This window comes from Aythya marila, assembly GCF_965140915.1.
Source record: "Aythya marila genome assembly, chromosome: 23".
Classification (NCBI taxonomy): domain Eukaryota; kingdom Metazoa; phylum Chordata; class Aves; order Anseriformes; family Anatidae; genus Aythya; species Aythya marila.
Window position 1 is genome coordinate 7,562,930 of NC_139064.1, and position 20,588 is coordinate 7,583,517.

A 20,588-nucleotide genomic window follows, 5' to 3' on the forward strand; every position below is an offset into this window, starting at 1 on the left:
CACCATGCACCGCTGGCTCATGTCAAGCTTCATTCACTAGAACTCCCAAGTCTTTCTCTGCTGGGCTGCTCTCAATGAGTTCTTCTCCCAGTTTGTACTCTGGTCTGGGATTGTCCTGACCCAGGTGTAGCACCTTGCGCTTGGACTTGTTGAACCACATTCAGTTCACATAGGCCCACTCCTCCAGCCTGTCCAGGTCCCCTTGAACAGCATCTCTTCGTGCTTTGGTATCAACTGCACCACTTGGTGTCGTCTGCAAACTTGCTGAAGGTGCACTCAATGCCACTGTCAATGTCATTGTTAAAGGTATTAAAGAGTACTGCTCCCAAGACAGACCCCTGAGGGACACCACTTGCCACTGGCCTCCACCTGGACATGGAGCCCTTGACCACCACTCTCTGGGCGCGACCTTCAAGCCAATTCCTTATCCACTGAATGGTCCACGCTTCAAATCCATCTCTCTCCAATTTGGAGATCAGGATGTCATGTGGCACTGTGTCAGAGGCCTTACAGAAGTCAAAGTAGATGACATTGGCCAGTGTTCACTTGTCAACTGGTGCAGTCACTCCATCATAGAATGCCACCAGATTGGTGAGGCATGATTAGTAGTAGTAGTGAAGACATCTCATCTGTTATTGCTGACAGAATTCAAGGAGTAAACTCTTCTCCTACTGAACTATAAATATTGTACAGATTAAAAATGTATTAGCATTTGGGGGGAAAATTTTTCTTAAGATTTGGATTTCCATTTGAGAAGGGAAACTCTTTTAGTCGAGTTTCCATGTCTTACTTCGCCATTAACTTTTATCATCCACAAGGCCAATCTGAAGTTAGATGGTCTTAGTTTTGGCATTCGCTAACCTATGTGCATTTGTTTTCGTATTATAGTAAGATTTTTCTAGCAGACTTGGGATGCATACACTTGGAGTATGGTATTTGACAAGAGACATACCTTCACTCTTGTAGCAGGAGATGATGTGGTTTGGTAATCTAATTGCAGAGAGGTTTTACGTATAACACCACTGTGCTTGGGCTCTCAGCCATAAGAAAATGGATGTGTATTTTTATTATAACATCATTGTTTAGGTGAAAGTTTTGAATGTGTTTTATGCGGCTCATTTTATCAATTATACTATTATTATGATGTTTATTTAATATTAAAAAGTTGACTTTATTATGATCTAATTCTACCTTTTTCCACCTTACCTGCCTACAAAGCATGCCAGAGATGTTATCCGTCTCCTTTTAATGCATAAGGCAAATCCAAACATATTGTGGAGTGGCCATTCACCACTTTCCTTAGCAATTGCCAGTGGGAATGACTTGGTGAGTATCTTTAAGTTCCTTAATTTTTTGATGTACTTCTTCATTTCTGTCTGCCTTATCTGATGACAGCCAAGCTGCATAATGAATGGTGCTTGCAATCATAAATTTCCAGTGAAAATGAAGTTTTTACTTTACTTTTAAACCTATGGGTGCTTTATGAGCTGAAATAGAGGAGTCCTAAATGACTATAGGATGAGGTAGCCAGAAGTATTTGGGTAGGATTCAGAAGGCCTGGACATCTGGAGAAGTGTATTCTGTTTGATGAATTACAAGAACATGCAATTTTCTGACATGCTGTCTCCCTGCCCAGAGCGACCCAACCAAATGTCAGAACACTTTCTTCTGTGTAGAAGACAAAAGCTAGTTATTTTTATTAAGAAGTCTGATCATTGATTTTTTCATAGATCAGCAGACTTAGAAAAGTTTTGGGATGTAATGAGGCTTAGCACTCCACAGACGAGGACTGTAGTTCACACGGTGGAATTCAATGTCTGAAGTTAGCACCTGTCTTCCTGGAGCAAGGAATTGACTGCCTTTTGCCCACACTGGGCCCTTCAGAGCAGGTCTACAGCAGCCAGCATAGTGCAAGAGAAGACGTACAAGCAAATTGGCTAATGAAGCAGACGTGTCTGCAAGCAATGTCTGCCTCTATGGCATTAGAGTTCTGTGTGTCTGGGCTTCTGGACACACATAAAGCAAGGGAGGAGAATGAGTGGCACCCAGGTACCCCTACTGAGCTCAGCTACTGTGCAGTCACCACACAAGGCTGTGGGAAGGACATTGAGGGAGCAAGCATGACTGCAGCCTAGTGGTTGAAATCAGCTGCAAGGATCAGGGTAGGGGTATGATTTCTGCTTCTCTACTTGCTTTCACCAGTAGAAAAGCACACTAATAACCTAGAGAATTATTATCTTGGAAACATAGCTACAAGCAAACCTAGGGGGAAACCCTTTTCAATGTTTTTGATGAAACCAACATTTTACCTTTTAGTCTATCACATTTTAGAGTATACACAAGACAAATGATAGGAAAGATTTGTTGTGTGTTTTTTACTATTCTTTAATGATACAAATTTCACTGGAAAACAATAGATTATAAAAATTAAACTGAATGCAACGTAATATGGAAAGATTGTGGACTATGGAAGAAGATATAATAGAAATAGCTACAACTGCATACAACATAGAATAAATTGTCTGAAATCTTTCAACTGGGAGCTCCTTACACTGTCTTCATAATTTTCAAAGACAGTTTTGGTATTTTTCTGGAAAAAAAAAAGTGTTTTCTTGCAACACAATAATTGAAATTTAGGATTTCCCATTAAAATAGTCCCATAGCCAACAAATGCTACTGGTTCTCCTGCCTTCTCAGAAGCTAATGTGATGAAGTAATGATTAATAGAATATAAGTGACCAACCTATCTAATCCTTATCTTTGTGGTAAAGTGTTTAAAAAAATATATATCTTTGTTAGAACAGGTAATTTTTAATGCTATGCTTTTCTGTCTTTTTCACTATTGGTAAGTATCTCATGATGACATTTTCAATCATGCTTCTGTATGCTCCAGTATCACAGAATCAGAGAAAAGTTAAGGTTGGAAGTGACTGCTGGACATTATCTGGTCCAACCCCATGCTCAAACAGAACCCACAGCTGCTTGCCCAGGTGGCTTTTGATCATCTCCAAGGAGGGAAACTCCACAACCTCTCTGAGCAATCCATGCCAGTGTCTGTCACCTGCACAGTAGTGTTCCCAGATGTTTGGATAGAATCTCTTGTGTTCCAGTTTGTGCCCATTGCCTCTTGTCCTGGCACTGGGCACCACTGAAAAGAGCCTGGATCCGTCTTCTATAAATAGACATTATCTATTATTATGTACACCTTGAGTCTCCTCTAGTCTAAGCTTAAGTGACCAGGTTTACTCAGCCTTTCCTTCTACCACAGGTGCTTCAGACCCTTTCTCATATTTGTGGCCCTTTGTTGGATTCTTTCTAGTAGCACCAGATCTCTCTTGTACTGGGAAACCCAGAACTAGGCATAGTACTCCATGTGTGGCCTCACCAGTGTGGACTGTACATCACAAATCTGTGACATGTACTAGCAGATATTCCAAGCATGCTGTGTTAAATACTGAAAAGCTTTAGGGTCTGGACTGATGTGACTAGGTTCTCACTTTTGTGCTGTGAAACTATCAAAAATGGCTTCTTGATCCACTAATTTTCCACATTTGCATATGCACATTCTCAGGCAGTGGTTGAACTCCTCAAGCATGGGGCTGACCCTAATTTGACATTAAGTGGTGTGGTAAAAAATGCTCTCTGTGCAGCTGTCAGTACCACGTATGAACAACAGAGAACAACAGCACAGAGGATTGCTTTGGTGAGTGCACTTTTTTTTTCAATTTCAGAAAAAGCACTGATTTTTATCAGGTACCTTGTGTTCCTTTACTGCTTAATGGATAAACTGCTTCTGTGAAGAACAATTCATTTTTGTTTATTCCTAATGCTGTTCTTCTGTCCTGTAGAACAGGGGGTTTGAATGGAAATTCATTTTCATGTTTGAGTAAATGTTTCCTCTTTGTTTAGAAGAGCAAAAACTACATTAAAGGTAAATGGGGTGATTGTATCAGATCTGACTGTTATCTGCTTTTATAAACACACCAAGCATCCACATGAAGAGAGAGATGTTGCATTACTGTAAACTGGTGAATATGACTTTCAATAAGCGCACTTCTTGTTGAAGTCAATGGCAGTGTTTGACCTTGTGAAAACTGGAGTTTGTCTTCTCATCCCAGGGAGCACAGAACTGATTCTATTCAGAATGGAGGTAAAGAAGCCTGCTGTTGAGGGGTCTGGCAGAAGAAGCGATTGGCTTCATCTGTTGCTGCAAGATTTTAAGATGCCCAGAAACAAATAGCAACTGCCTGAAAGAAGGCTTTACTTATAAAACACATTTAGATTGTCAATCCATCAACAGCTTTAAAGGAGCAGAAGAAATGCATGGTTTGATGCACAAAATAATCTCACAAATAGAGATCAAGCTCTGATACTCAGTCCTGTCTTTTCAGCTGTGACATTTTTGTTGGAAGCTTTTCTTTATGCTTGGATGTATGATGATTTGTTTTCTTCAGGTTGATAAGCTGCTTGAAGCTGGTGCAGATATCCTTGCACCAGTTACTCTTCAGGAAGGACAGAAAAAAGCTGTGGGAACAGCTGTCGACTTTGCCTATTACAAATATTATCAGGTATGACTTAAATATTGGAAAATACTGTGTTCTTTGCATCCATTCATATATAGGGTCCATTGTGTCCTTATGATTTGTCTGGTATCTTCTTCAGAAATGCTCACTGGAAATTTGCTTTCTCTCCACATATGTCATGAGATGCCTTTCATTTGCTTCTGAACTTTAATCATTTAAAGTCTGAATATCTCTAACAGTTTAGCCTGTGAAGATAATCTGTGCTGTCAAATGGTATAGCAAGATTCCATTCATAACTGAATTGAAAAAAGTTAATTCTAATCCTAAAACCAGCCATTAAAAACAGATGTCATGTTCACGAGGCTACAATCAAACCATGAGAAAATATGATGATATATTATAATTATATAAAAATATGATTATTTTATATACTATGATAATATATAGTGTGCATATATTATGATGATAATTTGAGGTGTGTTATAAGCTATGAAAAGACAATACCAATCAAACTTTAAAATAATGTGTTTACAAAAGAATATTTGAATAAAACATACATTAAAATATGTATAATGTATTAAATTTTATATATTACATATAAAGTAATTTATGTATATATTTACTAAATAAAGGGAATTACTAGAGTGAGCCTTTATCATTTATTAATTCACTATAAAAGGAATCTCACTGTAATATAACTAATACTAACTAATCTTACTGTGAAGTATAACTACTAAATTTCTGCCTTATTATTTTTTCTCAACCTATTTATTTCAAAAAATAACCCTTTAAAAAGCCTGGGATTCTCTGACAGCTCTGATTAGAAGCAATTATGCCTTGGATCATGAAAGATTTTTTTATAGCTTTCTTCTTAAAAAAAGCTTACATAATAAACAGATTGATTATCTCTGGGATGGTACTTGTTCTGAGAAAAACAAAAGTAATAGTAGGAGTGTGTACGTACCTTGTAGTATTGCAGCTGCCTCCAAGCTGGCTAATATAGCTCTGTGACTGTGGGATCCACCACTGCACATTGTTCACCGAGCAGCCTGCTTGGAGCTAACATGAGGCTTTTTGCATCCTGTACCAGTATGCTGTGTAGAAATTTAATTTTGATTCTTTTGCTTGTAATCTGATCCTCAAACAGGAAAGTAAACAGTTTATAGCTGTGATCATAAGCAAACTCAGTCACCATAATCCAGATACCTTATTTTTTTTTCTGGCTCTGGACTTAGTTTCTTCTTTTTCTTCTTGTTGTCACTCACTACAGTGAAGCAGTATGGCGAATGCAGAAATATAATAGTGGACAAGATGTCTTTCATTTCCAGGAAACTTCTCAGTGCTTCCAGAAGTTCTGGGAGAGGAGCCCTGCAAGATGAGGGCAACTTCCCCCTTAGGGAAACATTTGAAAACTGTTTTTAGTTGACTTACTGAGCACTCACCAAACTGATAACTGAAATAACTAGAACTTCTAAACTGGGCATGTCCTGTGCCTATATCACAGACTGAGCTCCAAACCAGGATCCATCAGTGATGATACTGCACTTTTGGAATGGGTTGGCTTTAACTCTGAAAAAAATGTTATTTAGATTTGTGTTCCCATACATTAGTGAATTAACTTGGAGTATGTTTCAGGATAGGAGAATTGCTAACACACCATACCACATACTGTCAGCATCTGAGCAGGAAGTTTTTCAAACACGCCAGTCACTGCTGGAACACATTACAGCAAAGCTCCAAGAGCATGTCATCCTGAAAGAGAAGGAGTGGGATCAAGAAGAGCTGAGAAGATCCAAGAAATGTTAGTTCAAGCCTAGGAGTATTTCAAGATTAAGGGTAGCATCAACAGGTGTGAAGGGGAATTTACTGTTATAATTCCAGTATTGTCTGAAAAGGTAACAATTAAAACTGCCTTACATATTTGATAAGGAGGTTTAAGGGTTCTACAAACATTGAAAAGAACAAACAAGGCACAGTGAAGGAAATCTCAGTATGAGCTTAGCTCCTTCTTCCTTGTGAATTCCTATACGAGATCTATTACCATGTGTTAATGAGTGACTGAGAGAGCTTGTTTTCCTGAGACCTTGGTTGTATTTAATGCTCTTCTTCTACTAGAGTGGCAAAAATGAATATATACATTAAGATGATCTGAGTGACTTCCTCAGTAGTGCTCAAATATGTGGTGAAACCAGGCTTGGAATCTTGATCTCACTATACCAGACTTTGCACTTATATATCACACTTGGGAAGTGCCCTCAGAATATCAGATTGTTACCTTTGCAGTTCAGAATAACCTGAGATACTGTGGCTTGGCATCCAGCAGGAAGTAAAGGTAAATTATCTGTGTGGTTTCTTCTTTCAAAAGTACTTTGGCTCTTTTTTGTTGGCTTCTGACATTCCTAACCTGATCTCCTTCAATGTTAAGATGACCCACTTAGTGGATGAGGCTTGGTTTATGGTTTGGACAGATGTCCTGTTCACTGGGTAAAAAAAATGGTTGGATGGTGGGGTCCAAAGGGTTGTTGTGGGTGGCGTTCAATCCACTTGGTGGCTGGTCACTACTGGTATTCTTTGGGGCTCAGGATCGGAGCCTGTTTTATTTAGCTTTTTCTTCAATGATCTGGATGAGGAGATCAAGTGTACCTAAGTAAGTTTGCAGATAACACAAAGTTGGGCAGGAATGTTGATTTGCTTGAGGATAGGAAGGCTCTGCAGGAGTACCTGGGTAGATGGATGGGTCATGTCCAGCTGCATGGTCTTCAACGGGGCTGAATGTCCAGTGCTGCACTTGGGTGACAATAACCCCATGCAGCAACACAGGCTCAGGGCTGAGTGTCTGGAAAGCTACCAGGCAGAAAAGGGCCTGAGGTTGCTGGTTGACAGTTGGCTGTATATGAGCCAAGGGCTTTCTGGCCTGCTTCAGAAATAGTGTGGCCAGCAGGACTAGGGAAGTGATTATCCCCTTGTACATGGCACTGGTGAGACTGTGCCTCAAGTGCTGTGCTCAGTTTTAGGCTCCTCACTACAAGAAAGATACTGAGTTTCTGGAACACATTCAGAGAACAGCAACAAAGGTGGTGAATGAACTAGAAAATAAGATGTATGAGGAGTGGTTGAGGGAATTGGGGTTGTTTGGTCTGGAGCAGAGGAGGCTGAGCAGAGACCTCATGTCTCTCTACAACTACCTGAAAGGAGGTTGCAGTGAGGAGAGTGTCAGTCCCTTTGGTCAGGTGACAAGTGATAGGATGCAAGGAAATTGGCCTCAAGTTGCATCAGGAGAGGTTTAGATTAGAGATTGGAAAGAATTTCTTCACAGAAAGAGTGGTTAGGCATTGGAACAGGCTGCTCAGGGAAGTGGTGGAGTCACCATCTCTGGAGGTACTTAAGAGATGTATGGACATGGAGTTTAGGGACATGGCTTAGTGATGGACTAGGTACTGCTAGGTTGGTGGCTGGACTTGATGATCCTAGGGGTCTTTTCCAGCCTATATCCATATCCTATGATTGATTCATTGATGTAATGTGCATTTTATTACGTATCTTCAAATTTCATACAGTAGACGGCCTATCTGGTAATGTCTGGTGAGCCAAATAGACTTCTAACGAAGGTGGATTTTGTGACTGGTATTCTAATTCTCAAGTTGGAGTACTGATTTTTGCTCTCTTCTCTCCTCTTCCTTATGTTATTGTAGTGGATTCAATCATTCATGCATGTGTTTCAAAGATGAAAGAGAAGAGCCATCATGTGGAAGAAGTGAGGTATGACAGAGATACTGCACATAAGTATTGACTGTTCCTAGAAATGACCAGGTTCTATTTTTTCCTCGCAGAGACTGTCATCACCCTGCTGTTCTCCTTTCTAATTTTCCCCTCTAGTCTATCTAGTCTTGTCAGGTGAAGTTAGCTTCTTTCCTAGTTGTGATCACATCGCTCCTTTTCAGCTTCAGAGTTCATCACAAGAGCCTATATAATACTCAGCCTTATTGTAGGAAGCAGTGTATCCTAGTGTTTTAAACCAATTCACACCAACAGTATCCCAAAGTAGCATGCAAATGCTAAGAAATAGGCACATACAAATTTTGTATCGTTTTTCTGGACTCTACAGGAAATTGCAGGAGAGACTTGTACTGTTTGGGAACATTCTTGAAACAGTTCAGTAACAAAAGTTTGAATAGTAATGGAAATATGTGCCTAAGGGATACTGAATTCTGTCATCAGTTTCTCCTGCTGCAGGGAATTCACAGGATTCTCAACTTTGTCTCAGTATTTGAATCAAGAGCAGGTAACATAGGTATCAGGAACTGTTCCACTTTTGAAGAGAGAAATTTTGAGGTAGCATTTCTGTTGCAACATGATGGACAGATAGTAGTATAAGGTGAAGAGATTGCCAGAAGAAAATAAAATGATTTAAAATAAAATCTGGAACATTAAAGTAGCATACAAAGATTTCATGAATAGATTTCAACAATGACTTGCAAAGAGATGAAATCTCAGTGAAACTTGCTAGCTATTGGGAGGGATAAAGGAATGCATTTAATAGAGACCATATCACACAGCGGGAAGGCTGTAAGATAAAAATTTGGTAGTATATACAATGTATTCAATATTGCCTGTAAAAGCTATAAAGTATTTAGATGTATCTTAACCTTTAAAAAAATGTAATAGTATCACAGGAATTAAAGTTTTTGCATGGTTAGCTTTTGGCTTTATCTTATATCTGATCTTGTCAAATTTCACAGGCATAGAGCTGTTTGGCTCAGACCATACTATGGAAATCTGTGCTGTAAAGGGTTCTTAAATATTTTTAAAAGATTGTAAGTACATAGCCAAGCTTGCAAGTACATCTAACAGTCTGCTTCCCATTCTTACTGAAAGACCTAGCCCAAGCACTCTTTGTTTTCTGTTCCAGCTTTGGAATAACTGTTGTGGTGCAGTGGCCTATGGGTGTCCCTTTTGTCTCTGCAATCTTCCAGTATATTCTATGAGGGTTTTTCAAATTTGCCGGTTTAGCTTCATTATCTCCGACCATATATAATTTGTCCTGCCTACCAGTTTGAAAATGGACTCAGCGTCATGAGTAGATTAAAGCACACAATGTAGTACAGGATGTAGTTGCTGGTTTAGTAAAGGCTTGGGTATGTTTCTCACTAGAACACTTGGCTTTTGGGGGGCTTGCTTTACTGTTGGTACGCAGCCTGTTCCCCGCAGAGTCCTGTGATAAGCTGCAGTCTTCTGATTCCCTGTCCTTGAGTACTATGACATTTTTGTTTCTATATTGTTTCCATTTGGATTTAATTGTGTTGTAATAGACATGCTACCAGGTTAAGAAAAAAGACTAAACAAACACTAATATTTTTTTTTTGACAACTACCTTTGTTCTAGGCTGCCATTCTTTAAATACTGCTATCAGTGTGGACGTTCTGTTGGTGTTCAGCTGTCACCTTGCATGCGTTGTCATGAAGTTTTCACTTGCAGTGAGACTTGCAGAAGGAAATCCTGGAATGAACGGCATAGGCATGAGTGCTTGGGATTGCTGGGTAGGTCTGAATGTCATTGTTATATGAGTACAGTGTGTTGTACATGTGTACTGACTTGGACATGTCCTCCTTGTAATGAATCTGTAAGACGTGTTTTATGAAGAAATTTAAACAAGAAGGTTTGATTAATTCATTTGAATAACTGTGTTTTGAAAACCACCAACTTTAAGAGAGCTGCTACAGTGTCATTGCTCTCATTTCAAGAGAGAAGAACCTGTAAGGTGAGTGCTGAGCAAAGGAAATACTCTTCCAAAGACTAAGGTTAGCTACTGCAGACATCAACAGACAACTCTCCAGGCTGAAGGACCATGGTAAATTTAACAAGTGAGACAGAGTAGGACTTTATGTACAAACTGTCTCTTAATAACCTCTATGTGTATATTAGAATAGGTATCAATGGGATTTCTGATTTTATGTATGGAATTGTCGATGCCACACTACTGTGGATCTTAGAAACCACGTGTTGATTAAAATGATTAAAAAAAAAGAGGCCACATTACACAAATGACATGCTATGTAGCAGTAGAAGACAAGCATGGTGGATATAAGAAATTATATTACTTTATCTATATCAGATGTTCACATATAGTGAATGAGGAATCTGTCAAGTATGAAAATGAATGCAGAACTACTGTCATTCTATGACTGATCTGTCTTTCAGTGGCTGTCTGGATACATGTAAAACTTGTGTACTACGGGGAGTGCCTGTCCAACTAAAGATAAATTACATCAAACATAGATGCTTACCAGTATGGGGCTCTGAATATCTTCTGGCAGCTTTACTAAGATAAGATATCAGTGGTGTAGATTCAGAGATTACATGAGAATAAATGAAATTTTACTACGAGGGTGATTTCATTTGCAATTTAATCAAATGCATTTGTTTTCTTCTAGTCCTTTCCTAAAGTTTTGCCACCCTACTGCACACAATTAAAACTTCAGTTTCATTCTTTTCTGGAAAATACTTTTCACTCACTTACACACTTCTGCCTTTATAATGTATGATACGCTAATATCTGCAATTGCTTGGAATGAGAAATACAACAGCTCTATTATCGAGTATCTTTACTGCTATGTTTTCATGTGCTTGGGAGAGTACAGGGAACTACAGGCCAGTCACTTCTCAGTCCCTGGGAAGCTCATGGAGCTGAAGGTGAAAAACATTTTCAGATGTATAGAGGACATCACTAGTCAGCAGGGAATTTACAAATGGGAGACTTGTGCCTAACCAGCCTGATAGCTTTTTACAGTGAACTTGGTGGATGAGAGGAGAACAGTGGAGGTTGTTTACCTTAGCTTTACTAGGGCTTAACACTGTCTCCTCACAGACAAATTGATGAAGTATGGGTTAGATGAGTGGACAGTAAGGTGGACTGAAAACAGGCTGAATGACTGGTCCTGGAGTATGGTGATCAGTGTGGAAAAAGTCCAGATAGAGGCCAGTTATGAGTGCCGCCTGGGTAGGCACTGGGTCCAAGAGTATTTAATGTCTTCGTTAATTACCTCAATGCCAACCTTAATGCAAACGTTAATGACCAAAGCCAACAAAGAGAGTAGTGCTGCTGCACCTTGTATTAATGAAATCAGGAAGGACTAGTTGGAGATGTGAGGGTCAGGGGCAACCTTGGCTGCGGTGATTGTGATATGGTGGAGTTCAGGATCTTGCAAGGAGGAAGCAGGGCAAAAAGTAGGCTTGTGACCCTGGACTTCAGCAGAGCAAACTTTGGCCTCTTCAGGGATCTACTTGGAAGAATCCCATGGGTAAGGACCCTAGAAGGAAAGGGAGGTTCAAGACAGCTGGTCAATATTCAAGCATCACTTCCAAGCTCAAGATCGGTGCATCCCTGTGAATAAGAAGGCAAGCAAAGGGAGCAGGAGACCTGTATGGATGAGCAGGGAGCTCCTGGCAAAGCTCAGACAGAAGAAAGAATTCTACAGCATGTGGAAAAAGGGACAGGCCACTCAGGAGGGATATGGGGAAAATGTCAGAGTATGCAGGGATCAGGACGGCTAAGATCAGCCCTCAGGAGTCTCAAGCCCTGGAGATGAGAGAGGAAATCCGGAGAAAGGAGGACTTTCCCTTGGTCTAAGGGGATTGGGTCAGAGATCATCTAAGCAAACTCAACATCCACAAAGCCATGGGCCCTGATGGAATGCACCCACGGGTGCTGAAGGAGCTGGGTGATGTTATTGTTACGCCACTCTCCATAATCTTCGAAAGGTCGTGAAGAACAGGAGAGGTGCCTGAGGACTGGAAGAAAGCCTGTGTTATCCCAGTCTTCAAAAAGGGCAAGAAAGAGGACCCAGGCAACTACAGGCCAGTCAGTCTCACCTTCATCCCTGGAAAGATGATGGAGAATCTCATCCTGGAGGTCATCTCCAACCATGTGGAGGATAAGGGGTGATCAGGAGTAGTCACCACGGATTCACCGAGGAGAAATCATGCATAACCCATCTGATAGCCTTCTGGGATGAGGTGACTAGCTGGGTAGATGAGGGGAGAGCGGTGGATGTGATCTACCCTGACTTCAGCAAGGCTTTTGACACTGTTTCCCATGACATCCTCATAGATAAGCTCAGGAAGTGCAGCCTAGATGGGTGGTGAGGTAGATTGATAATTGGCTGGAAGGCAGAGCTCAGAGGGTTGTGCTCAGTGGCGCGGAGTCTAGTTGGAGGCCTGTAGCCACCGGTGTCACCCAGGGGTCAGTAATGGGTCCAGAGTTTTCCAACTTATTCATGAACGACCTGGATGAAGGAATGGAGTGCACCCTCAGCAAGTTTGCTGATGGCACAAAGCTGGGAGGAGTGGCTGACCCCCTAGAGGCTGTGCTGCCATTCAGAGGGACCTGGACAGGTTGGGGAGGTGGGCTGGGAGGAACCTCATGAAGTCCAACAAGTGCAAGTGCAGGGTCCTGCACCTAGGGAGGAATAATGCCAAGCACCAGTACAGTCTGGGGCTGACTTGCTAGAGAGCTGCTCTGCAGAGAGGGACCTGGGAGTCCTGGTGGGCAGCAGGCTGACTGTGAGTCAGTAATGTGCCCTTGTGGCCAAGAAGGCCAATGGGATTGCTGGGCTGCATTCGGAAGTGTTGCCAGCAGGTCAAGCGAGGTGATCCTCCCACTCTGCTCAGCCCTGGTGAGGCCACACCTGGAGTATTGTGTCCAGTTCTGGGCTCCCCAGTACCAGAGGGACATAGAACTACCGGGCAAGTTCGGAGGAGGGTTTCTAAAATGATTAGAGGACTGGAGCACCTGTCACACAAGGACAGGCTGAGAGAACTGGGCCTCTTTAGCCTGGAGGAGACTGAGGGGAGATTAATATATCTGAGGGGATATTAATATATCATTAACATATAAATATATATATATATAAATAAATAAAAATAAATATATAAAAAATATATAATAATAATACTATATACTACTATATAATATATAGTATATAATATATATATTTTTATATAATATATATTATATATATAATATATATATTTTATATAATATATATATTATATACTATATATTATATAGTAGTATATATTATTATTATTATTATTATTATTATTATTATTATTATTATTATTATTATTATTATTATTATATAATATATATTATATAAATATATATATATATATATTATATTAAAAATATATATATATAAATATCTGAGGGGAGGGTGTCAAGAGGATGGAGCTCTTTTCAGTTGTGCCCAGCAAGGGGATGAGAGGCAATATGCACAAAATTAAGCACAGGAGGTTCTGACTGAATATGAGAGGGCACTTTACTGTGAGGGTGACAGAGTACTGGGACAGGCTGCCCAGGGAGGATGTGGAGTCTCCTTCTTTGGAGCTACTCAAAAGTCACCTACATGCCATCCTTTGCAATGTGCTCTAGCTGACCTGCTTGGCAGGAGGGTTGGACCAGATGATCTTCAGAGGTCCCTTCTGTCATGTTAAGGGGTGTAGCTGATTAACCATTATGGGTCTGGTCAGATTCAGGGTACTGAACTATCACAATCACAGATTCCCCAATAACTCATTAACCGTTAGGGGTCCGGTTGGATTCAGAGCCCTGAACTACCACGGTCATGGATTCACCAATAATGTATAACCACCCTTACTCTACTTGTGTTTAATGAGAACTATCACGGCTAGGAACAGTGCAATTTATTACAGCAACAGGTACACAGATTCCTTGGATTGCTGGCAATAGTTACTGTCTGCAAAAGCAAGCTAGCATGCATGAAATACACAGGTGACACAGGTGCGAAGCCTGGAAATTAAAACGGCACAAAGACTCTATTAAGATTCCTAAGTTTCCGCGGAGACACAGTATAACCAAGCGTTCAAATCAAAAGTGTTCCAATGTGGGGGAAGAGAGGCTCAGCCTGTTGACTTATCCCAGGAGTCAGGAGGTCCTCAGTATGGTATCTGCCTGGATGGTATCCCATCCTCGGGATGGTATCTCCCATGACGGTGGTGTCTTCCCTAACGATGGTATCTTCCCTAACATGCCCTCTCTCTTAGGCCAATTTATATTATTTTCTATCTTTTAGGTGGAGCATGAGTGACTCTAGTCAAGCATATCTTAGTTATGATCGGTGAAAAGTTCTCCCATCTCCGTTTAAAGTAATAGGCTCCGAGAAATTCAGAGAGCATGCTCAGTGAGGGGTGGTTGCACCTTGGAGGCGGGTAACTTTTGGGATGGAGGTGTGTTTTGGTATTATAATGATATTATAGTGAGCAAAAGTACATAAGGGTACAGCATTTGTCAAAACATGACAGGTCCTTGGCTCAGGGTAGCAAAAAATGCAGCTTATTGGTCTTGGTGTGCACAAGAACAACCAAGTCCCCACCTGGTCACAGAGCCTAGTCATGGTGTCTCCACTCCACTCTACACTCCGTACTGTTCATTAGAGCTAGCACACCAGGTTCCCCCAGCACGATAGCATCTAAGGTTGGAAGCCTAGGGAATGCTCAGGTAATGTAGCTGCACCCTACCCTGAAAGACTCTTCAGTGCTGTACATTTTCTTTAAAATGTGAATGTTAGTTTTATTTTCCTAGTTACTTCAGGCAATTGTACCACACCTTCCTACCCCGCTCATTCTGTGATTCTGTGATTGATTCTGTGATTCTGTGATTCAATGCCACGACAGAGTGCGCCTTCAATACATCAACGCAAAACGGAGGACTAAGGAGAATCTCCATCCTTTACTGGATGCAGGGGGAAAACTTGTTACAAAAGATGAGGAAAAGGCGGATGTGCTTAATGCCTTCTTTGCCTCAGTCTTTAGCGGCAATACCGGTTGTTCTCTGGATACCCAGTACCCTGAGCTGGTGGAAGGGGATGGGGAGCAGGATGTGGCCCTCACTATCCACGACGAGATGGTTGGTGACCTGCTATGGCACTTCGATGTGCACAAGTCGATGGGGCCGGATGGGATCCACCCGAGGGTACTGAGAGAACTGGCAGAGGAGCTGGCCAAGCCACTATCCATCATTTATCAACAGTCCTGGCTATCGGGGGAGGTCCCAGTTGACTGGCGGCTAGCAAACACGACGCCCATCTACAAAAAGGGCCGGAGGGCAGGCCTGGGAAACTACAGGCCTGTCAGTTTGACCTCAGTACCAGGGAAGCTCATGGAGCAGATCCTCTTGAGAGTCATCACGCAGCACTTGCAGGGCAAGCAGGCGATCAAGCCCAGTCAGCATGGGTTTATGAAAGGCAGATCCTGCTTGATGAACCTGATCTCCTTCTATGATTAAGTGACGCGCTGGGTGGATGAGGGAAAGGCTGTGGATGTGGTCTACCTTGACTTCAGCTAGGCTTTTGACACCATTTCCCACAGCATTCTTCTCAAGAAACTGGCTGCTCTTGGCTTGGACTGGCACACACTTTGTTGGGTTAGAAACTGGCTGGGTAGCTGGGCCCAAAGATTCGCAGTGAATGGAGTCAAATCCAGTTGGAGGCCGGTCACTAGTGGCGTTCCCCAGGGCTCGGTGCTGGGGCCAGTCCTCTTTAATATCTTCATCAATGATCTGGACGAGGGCATTGAGTGCACCCTCAGTAAGTTTGCAGATGACACCAAGTTGGGTGCGTGTGTCGATCTGCTCGAGGGTAGGAAGGCTCTGCAGGAGGATCTGGATAGGCTGCACCGATGGGCTGAGGTCAACTGCATGAAGTTCAACAAGGCCAAGTGCCGGGTCCTGCACCTGGGGCGCAATAACCCCAAGCAGAGCTACAGGCTGGGAGATGAGTGGTTGGAGAGCTGCCTGGCGGAGAAGGACCTGGGAGTATTGGTTGATAGTCGGCTGAATATGAGCCAGCAGTGTGCTCAGGTGGCCAAGAAGGCCAACGGCATCCTGGCTTGTGTAAGAAGCAGTGTGGCCAGCAGGGCTAGGGAAGTGATTGTCCCCCTGTACTTGGCTCTGGTGAGGCTGCACCTCGAGTACTGTGTTCAGTTTTGGGCCCCTCACTACAAGAAGGACATGGAGGTACTTGAGCGAGTCCAGAGAAGGGCAATGAAGCTGGTGAGGCGTCTGGAGAACAAGTCCTACGAGGAACGGCTGAGGGAGCTGGGCTTGTTCAGCCTGGAGAAAAGGAGGCTCAGGGGCAACCTTATTGCTCTCTACAGATACCTTAAAGGAGGCTGTAGCAAGGTGGGGGTTGGTCTGTTCTCCCCTGTGCCTGGTGACAGGATGAGGGGGAATGGGCTAAAGTTGCGCCAGGGGAGTTTTAGGTTGGATGTTAGAAAGAACTTCTTTACCAAAAGGGTTGTTAGGCATTGGAACGGGCTGCCCAGGGAAGTGGTGGAGTCACCATCCCTGGAAGTCTTTAAAAGACGTTTAGATGTAGAGCTTAGCGATATGGTTTAGTGGGGACTGTTAGCGTTAGGTCAGAGGTTGGACTTGATGATCTTGAGGTCTCTTCCAACCTAGAAATTCTGTGATTCTGTGATTCTGTGATTCAAGAAGTACCATTTGATACAAAATTGGGAAGAGTTGCTAATCCATTAAGTGGTATGCTCCTGTTCAGAAGGACATGAGCAGGCTAGAGAAATGGGCAGAGAATTAAATTCAACATAGGGAAATGCAGAGTCCTGCATCTAGGGAGGGATAACTCCATGCACCAGTACATGCTGGGGGCCAACTAGATGTTAAGCAGCTCCTCAGAGAAGGACAACAGGGGTCCTTCTGCACAAGTTGACCATGAACTAGCGGTATGTCCTTGTAGCAAAGAAGACCAGAATCCTGGGCTTCTTTAGGAATTGCATCACTAGCAGGTTGAGAGAGGTGATCCAACACTTAGCATTGCTGAAGTCACATCTGGGTGTGCTGTGTCCAGTTCTGAGCTCCCCAGTGCAAGAAAGATGGACTTATTGGAATGACTCCAGCAAAGAACCACTTAAATTGATTAATTGCTTGGAGTACCTGCCATATAAAGAGAGGCTGAGAGATGTGAGATTCTTCAACCTCAACATGAGACAGATGAAGTGGGATCTTAACCATAAATACCTGATATTTACAAAGTTAAAATGAAGAACAAAGCCAGACTCTTTTCAGTGATTCTCAGTGAGAAGACCAGAGGCAATGGACACAAAACACATTGCATTCCATTTCATTTCAACACAAGAAAACACATTTTTCACTGTTAAGGTGGCCAAACACTAGCATAGGCTGTGGACTATCCATCCTTGAAGATTATCAAAACCTGACTGGACAGAGTGCTGGGCAACCTGCTCTAGATGACCCTGTTTGACTGGGGTGTATGTGTGTGAACTAAAATATCTCAAGAGGCCCCTTCCAACCTCAAACATACTGTGTTTTTGTGATTAGAAAGAAATTGAATATGAAAGGAAGTAGAAAGAAAAGAAAGCACACAGATAGAACGATTGAATTAATGAAGGGAAAATTATCACAACACTTTTCAACTCCCCTAGTAAGATTTTGGTTGGATTTTTTTTTTTTTTTTAAATCTTAATACGTAAATATTAAGAATTCTTAAATTTCTGGCCTGTATAAAGCATTTTCCATCTGCCCTGGTTTTAATTAAGGTATCCACCAAAATGCCCAACTAAATAAACATTGTACACATACAGTTCAGCAGCTTTCTCAAAGTAACGTGTAGATTTATATAGAAGTGTATCATCCCATTTGATCATTGATATAGTCTATCCCCTATATATGCCAACGTGTCTTTACATGCTGTTTTACTGCTGCTAAAGAGGATTTGATAGCTTATCTATAACTGTGACCACACTCAATCTGAGCTTGAGGCAATCACAGAATCACAGAATTGTAGGGGTTGGAAGGGACCTCCAGAGATCATCGGGTCCAATCCCCCCTGTCAAAGCATGTTCCCTAAAGCAGGTTGCCCAGGTAGGCATCCAGACAGGTCTTGAATATCTCCAGAGAAGGAGACTCTGCAGTCTCTCTGGGTAGCCTGTTCCAGTGCTCTGTTACCCTCACGATGAAGAAGTTCTTTTGCATATTGCTGCAGAACTTCCTGTGCTCTGTTTTGTGGCCATTGCCCCTTGTCCTGTCTTTACAGACCACTGAAAATAGGTTGGCCATATCCCTTTGTATCCCACACTTTAGGTAGTTATAAACATTGATAAGATCTCCTCTCAGTCTTTTCTCAAGGCTGAACAGACCCAGGTCTCTCAGCCTTTCCTCATAGTGATGATGCTCCAGGCCCCATACCATCTTTGTGGCCCTCTTCTGGACTCTTTCCAGGAGATCCCTGTCTTTTTTGTACCAGGGAGCCCAGAACTGGAAACAGTACTCCAGGTGAAGCCTGAGCAGGGCAGAGTAGAGGGGGAGGATCACTTCCCTTGACCTGTTGGCCATGCTCCTTGTAATGCACACCAGGATCCCATTGGCGTTCTTGGCCACCAGGGCACATTGCTGACTCATGGCCAACCTGTAGTCCACCAGGACGCCTAGGTCCTTCTCCGCAGATCTCCTCTCTATGTGGTTGTTCCTTCCCAGGTGCAGGACTCTACACTTGTTCTTGTTAAACCTCATTTGGTTTCTTCCTGCCCAGCTCTCCAGCCTGTCCAGGTCTCGATGATTGGCAGCACAGCCTTCTGGCATGTCAGCCACTCCTCCCAGCTTTGTATCATCATCCATTAACGTTTATTTTGGTGGGAGAATTACAGATTTATATTTATTGTTTGTCCCAAAGCTGTCTTAAATGACAGTAAGGATTAAAGCTTAAACGCTTACTTAGACTAGAGGTTTATAACATCACTATTAAAGGCACCTGGCTATTCCCATGTATATATATATATTTTCATTAAAAAAAAATCTATATGGAAGGGTTTTAGTATAAGTTCAGTTTCACAGGAACTTTAACTGGAACTCCTATAAATCTTTTGGAGAGTAATGATGGTGGAGTTTTTGTTTGTTTTGTTTCTTCTCTCCAATTCTTCTCTCCAATTTAAAAAGACTTAAAACTCCCTAACTCAGATCAGTTTGACCATTTCTGTTGCTCTAAAAGCCTTTGATTCCGTGCGCCCTGTTTCCTGCTTCCTGTACTTTTCATTGCAGAGTGACTTGCATTTATTTTGTACCTCATTTGGAAAACTCTTGATGTTTAACAGAGTCCTGAGGTAACCAATAGTATTAACCACAGGATTAGCACTTTCTCAGATATGTTTACAAGAAGAAACAAGTGTCAGTTGCATACCTGTGTGTGATCAGTTTGCTAGGAAGTTTATAGGTATGTAAATAGGTAGCCACAGCTCCCTTAGAGTTGTCTGTTAACATCACACGTGATAAAATAGTGCCAAAATAGGAACATTCTCAAGTCTTCTACTTATTCCCAGTTTATTGTTCCAAAGAAAACAAAGCTTACCCAAACAAATATTGTACTTCTTGTTACTTACTTACATACTTTATCCATTAATTTTCAGAGAAATGTACAGGTGAAACAGTGCTGTCTGTAAGCACTGCAGAATGCAAAAAGAACATCATTGGCAAAAAGAAAAATGGAAGAGAAGGAAAAGAAGAAAAGAGAGGTAGAAAAAAGAGTAAAGTTAGGATTGGTGGAAGAGACCATCATAGGAAGAATGATTGACTCGTTTCAATTTAAGTTTAATACCATTGTCCTTTCTGACTTTTACTCCACTTCCAATAAGGTTAAAACTGACCAGTCCAACAAGTTTTGAGGAACTAAAGCAGAAGCATCTTTCCATGATGTCACACATAAGCTCAAAGACAGATAATGTCATCAAAAAGAGTGTGTCTGTTGTGAGGGTATATACTAGTTATGTATTTAAATAAATGTTTGCAATTAGAAATATAGTGAAATTGGCTTTATCAACCTAATGTTCTATAGATATATATTTTAAAGCCAGCATTGCCTATTATTAAACTTAGTTACATATATTGCATCCTATAGGGGACAGAGGGACTATTTGGCAACTAGAGTCGCTCTGTAGGGGAGGTTTGTTGCTTCTTGTGGGTTGGATCTGAGACCCTAGGGAGAGATTGCTCAGTCCTTCTATGCTGCTAGCCCACTTCTT

General features: G+C 41.8%; 1 protein-coding gene across 1 annotated transcript in view; it reads left to right on the forward strand.

Annotated features, from left to right (window-relative positions):
* The window catches only part of LOC309886799 (ankyrin repeat and MYND domain-containing protein 1-like), a gene marked incomplete at both ends in the record, with an annotated part of 35,358 nt that extends 15,218 nt beyond the window's left edge, over window positions 1-20,140 (forward strand). Inside the window, 7 exons of the mRNA XM_082778027.1 lie at window positions 1,219-1,326; window positions 3,572-3,703; window positions 4,455-4,568; window positions 6,159-6,324; window positions 8,216-8,282; window positions 9,906-10,060; window positions 19,977-20,140. Coding sequence (XP_082634153.1) covers window positions 1,219-1,326; window positions 3,572-3,703; window positions 4,455-4,568; window positions 6,159-6,324; window positions 8,216-8,282; window positions 9,906-10,060; window positions 19,977-20,140 — 906 coding nt within the window. The remainder of the gene's footprint in view (window positions 1-1,218; window positions 1,327-3,571; window positions 3,704-4,454; window positions 4,569-6,158; window positions 6,325-8,215; window positions 8,283-9,905; window positions 10,061-19,976) is intronic.
* Window positions 20,141-20,588: the final 448 nt, after the last annotated feature.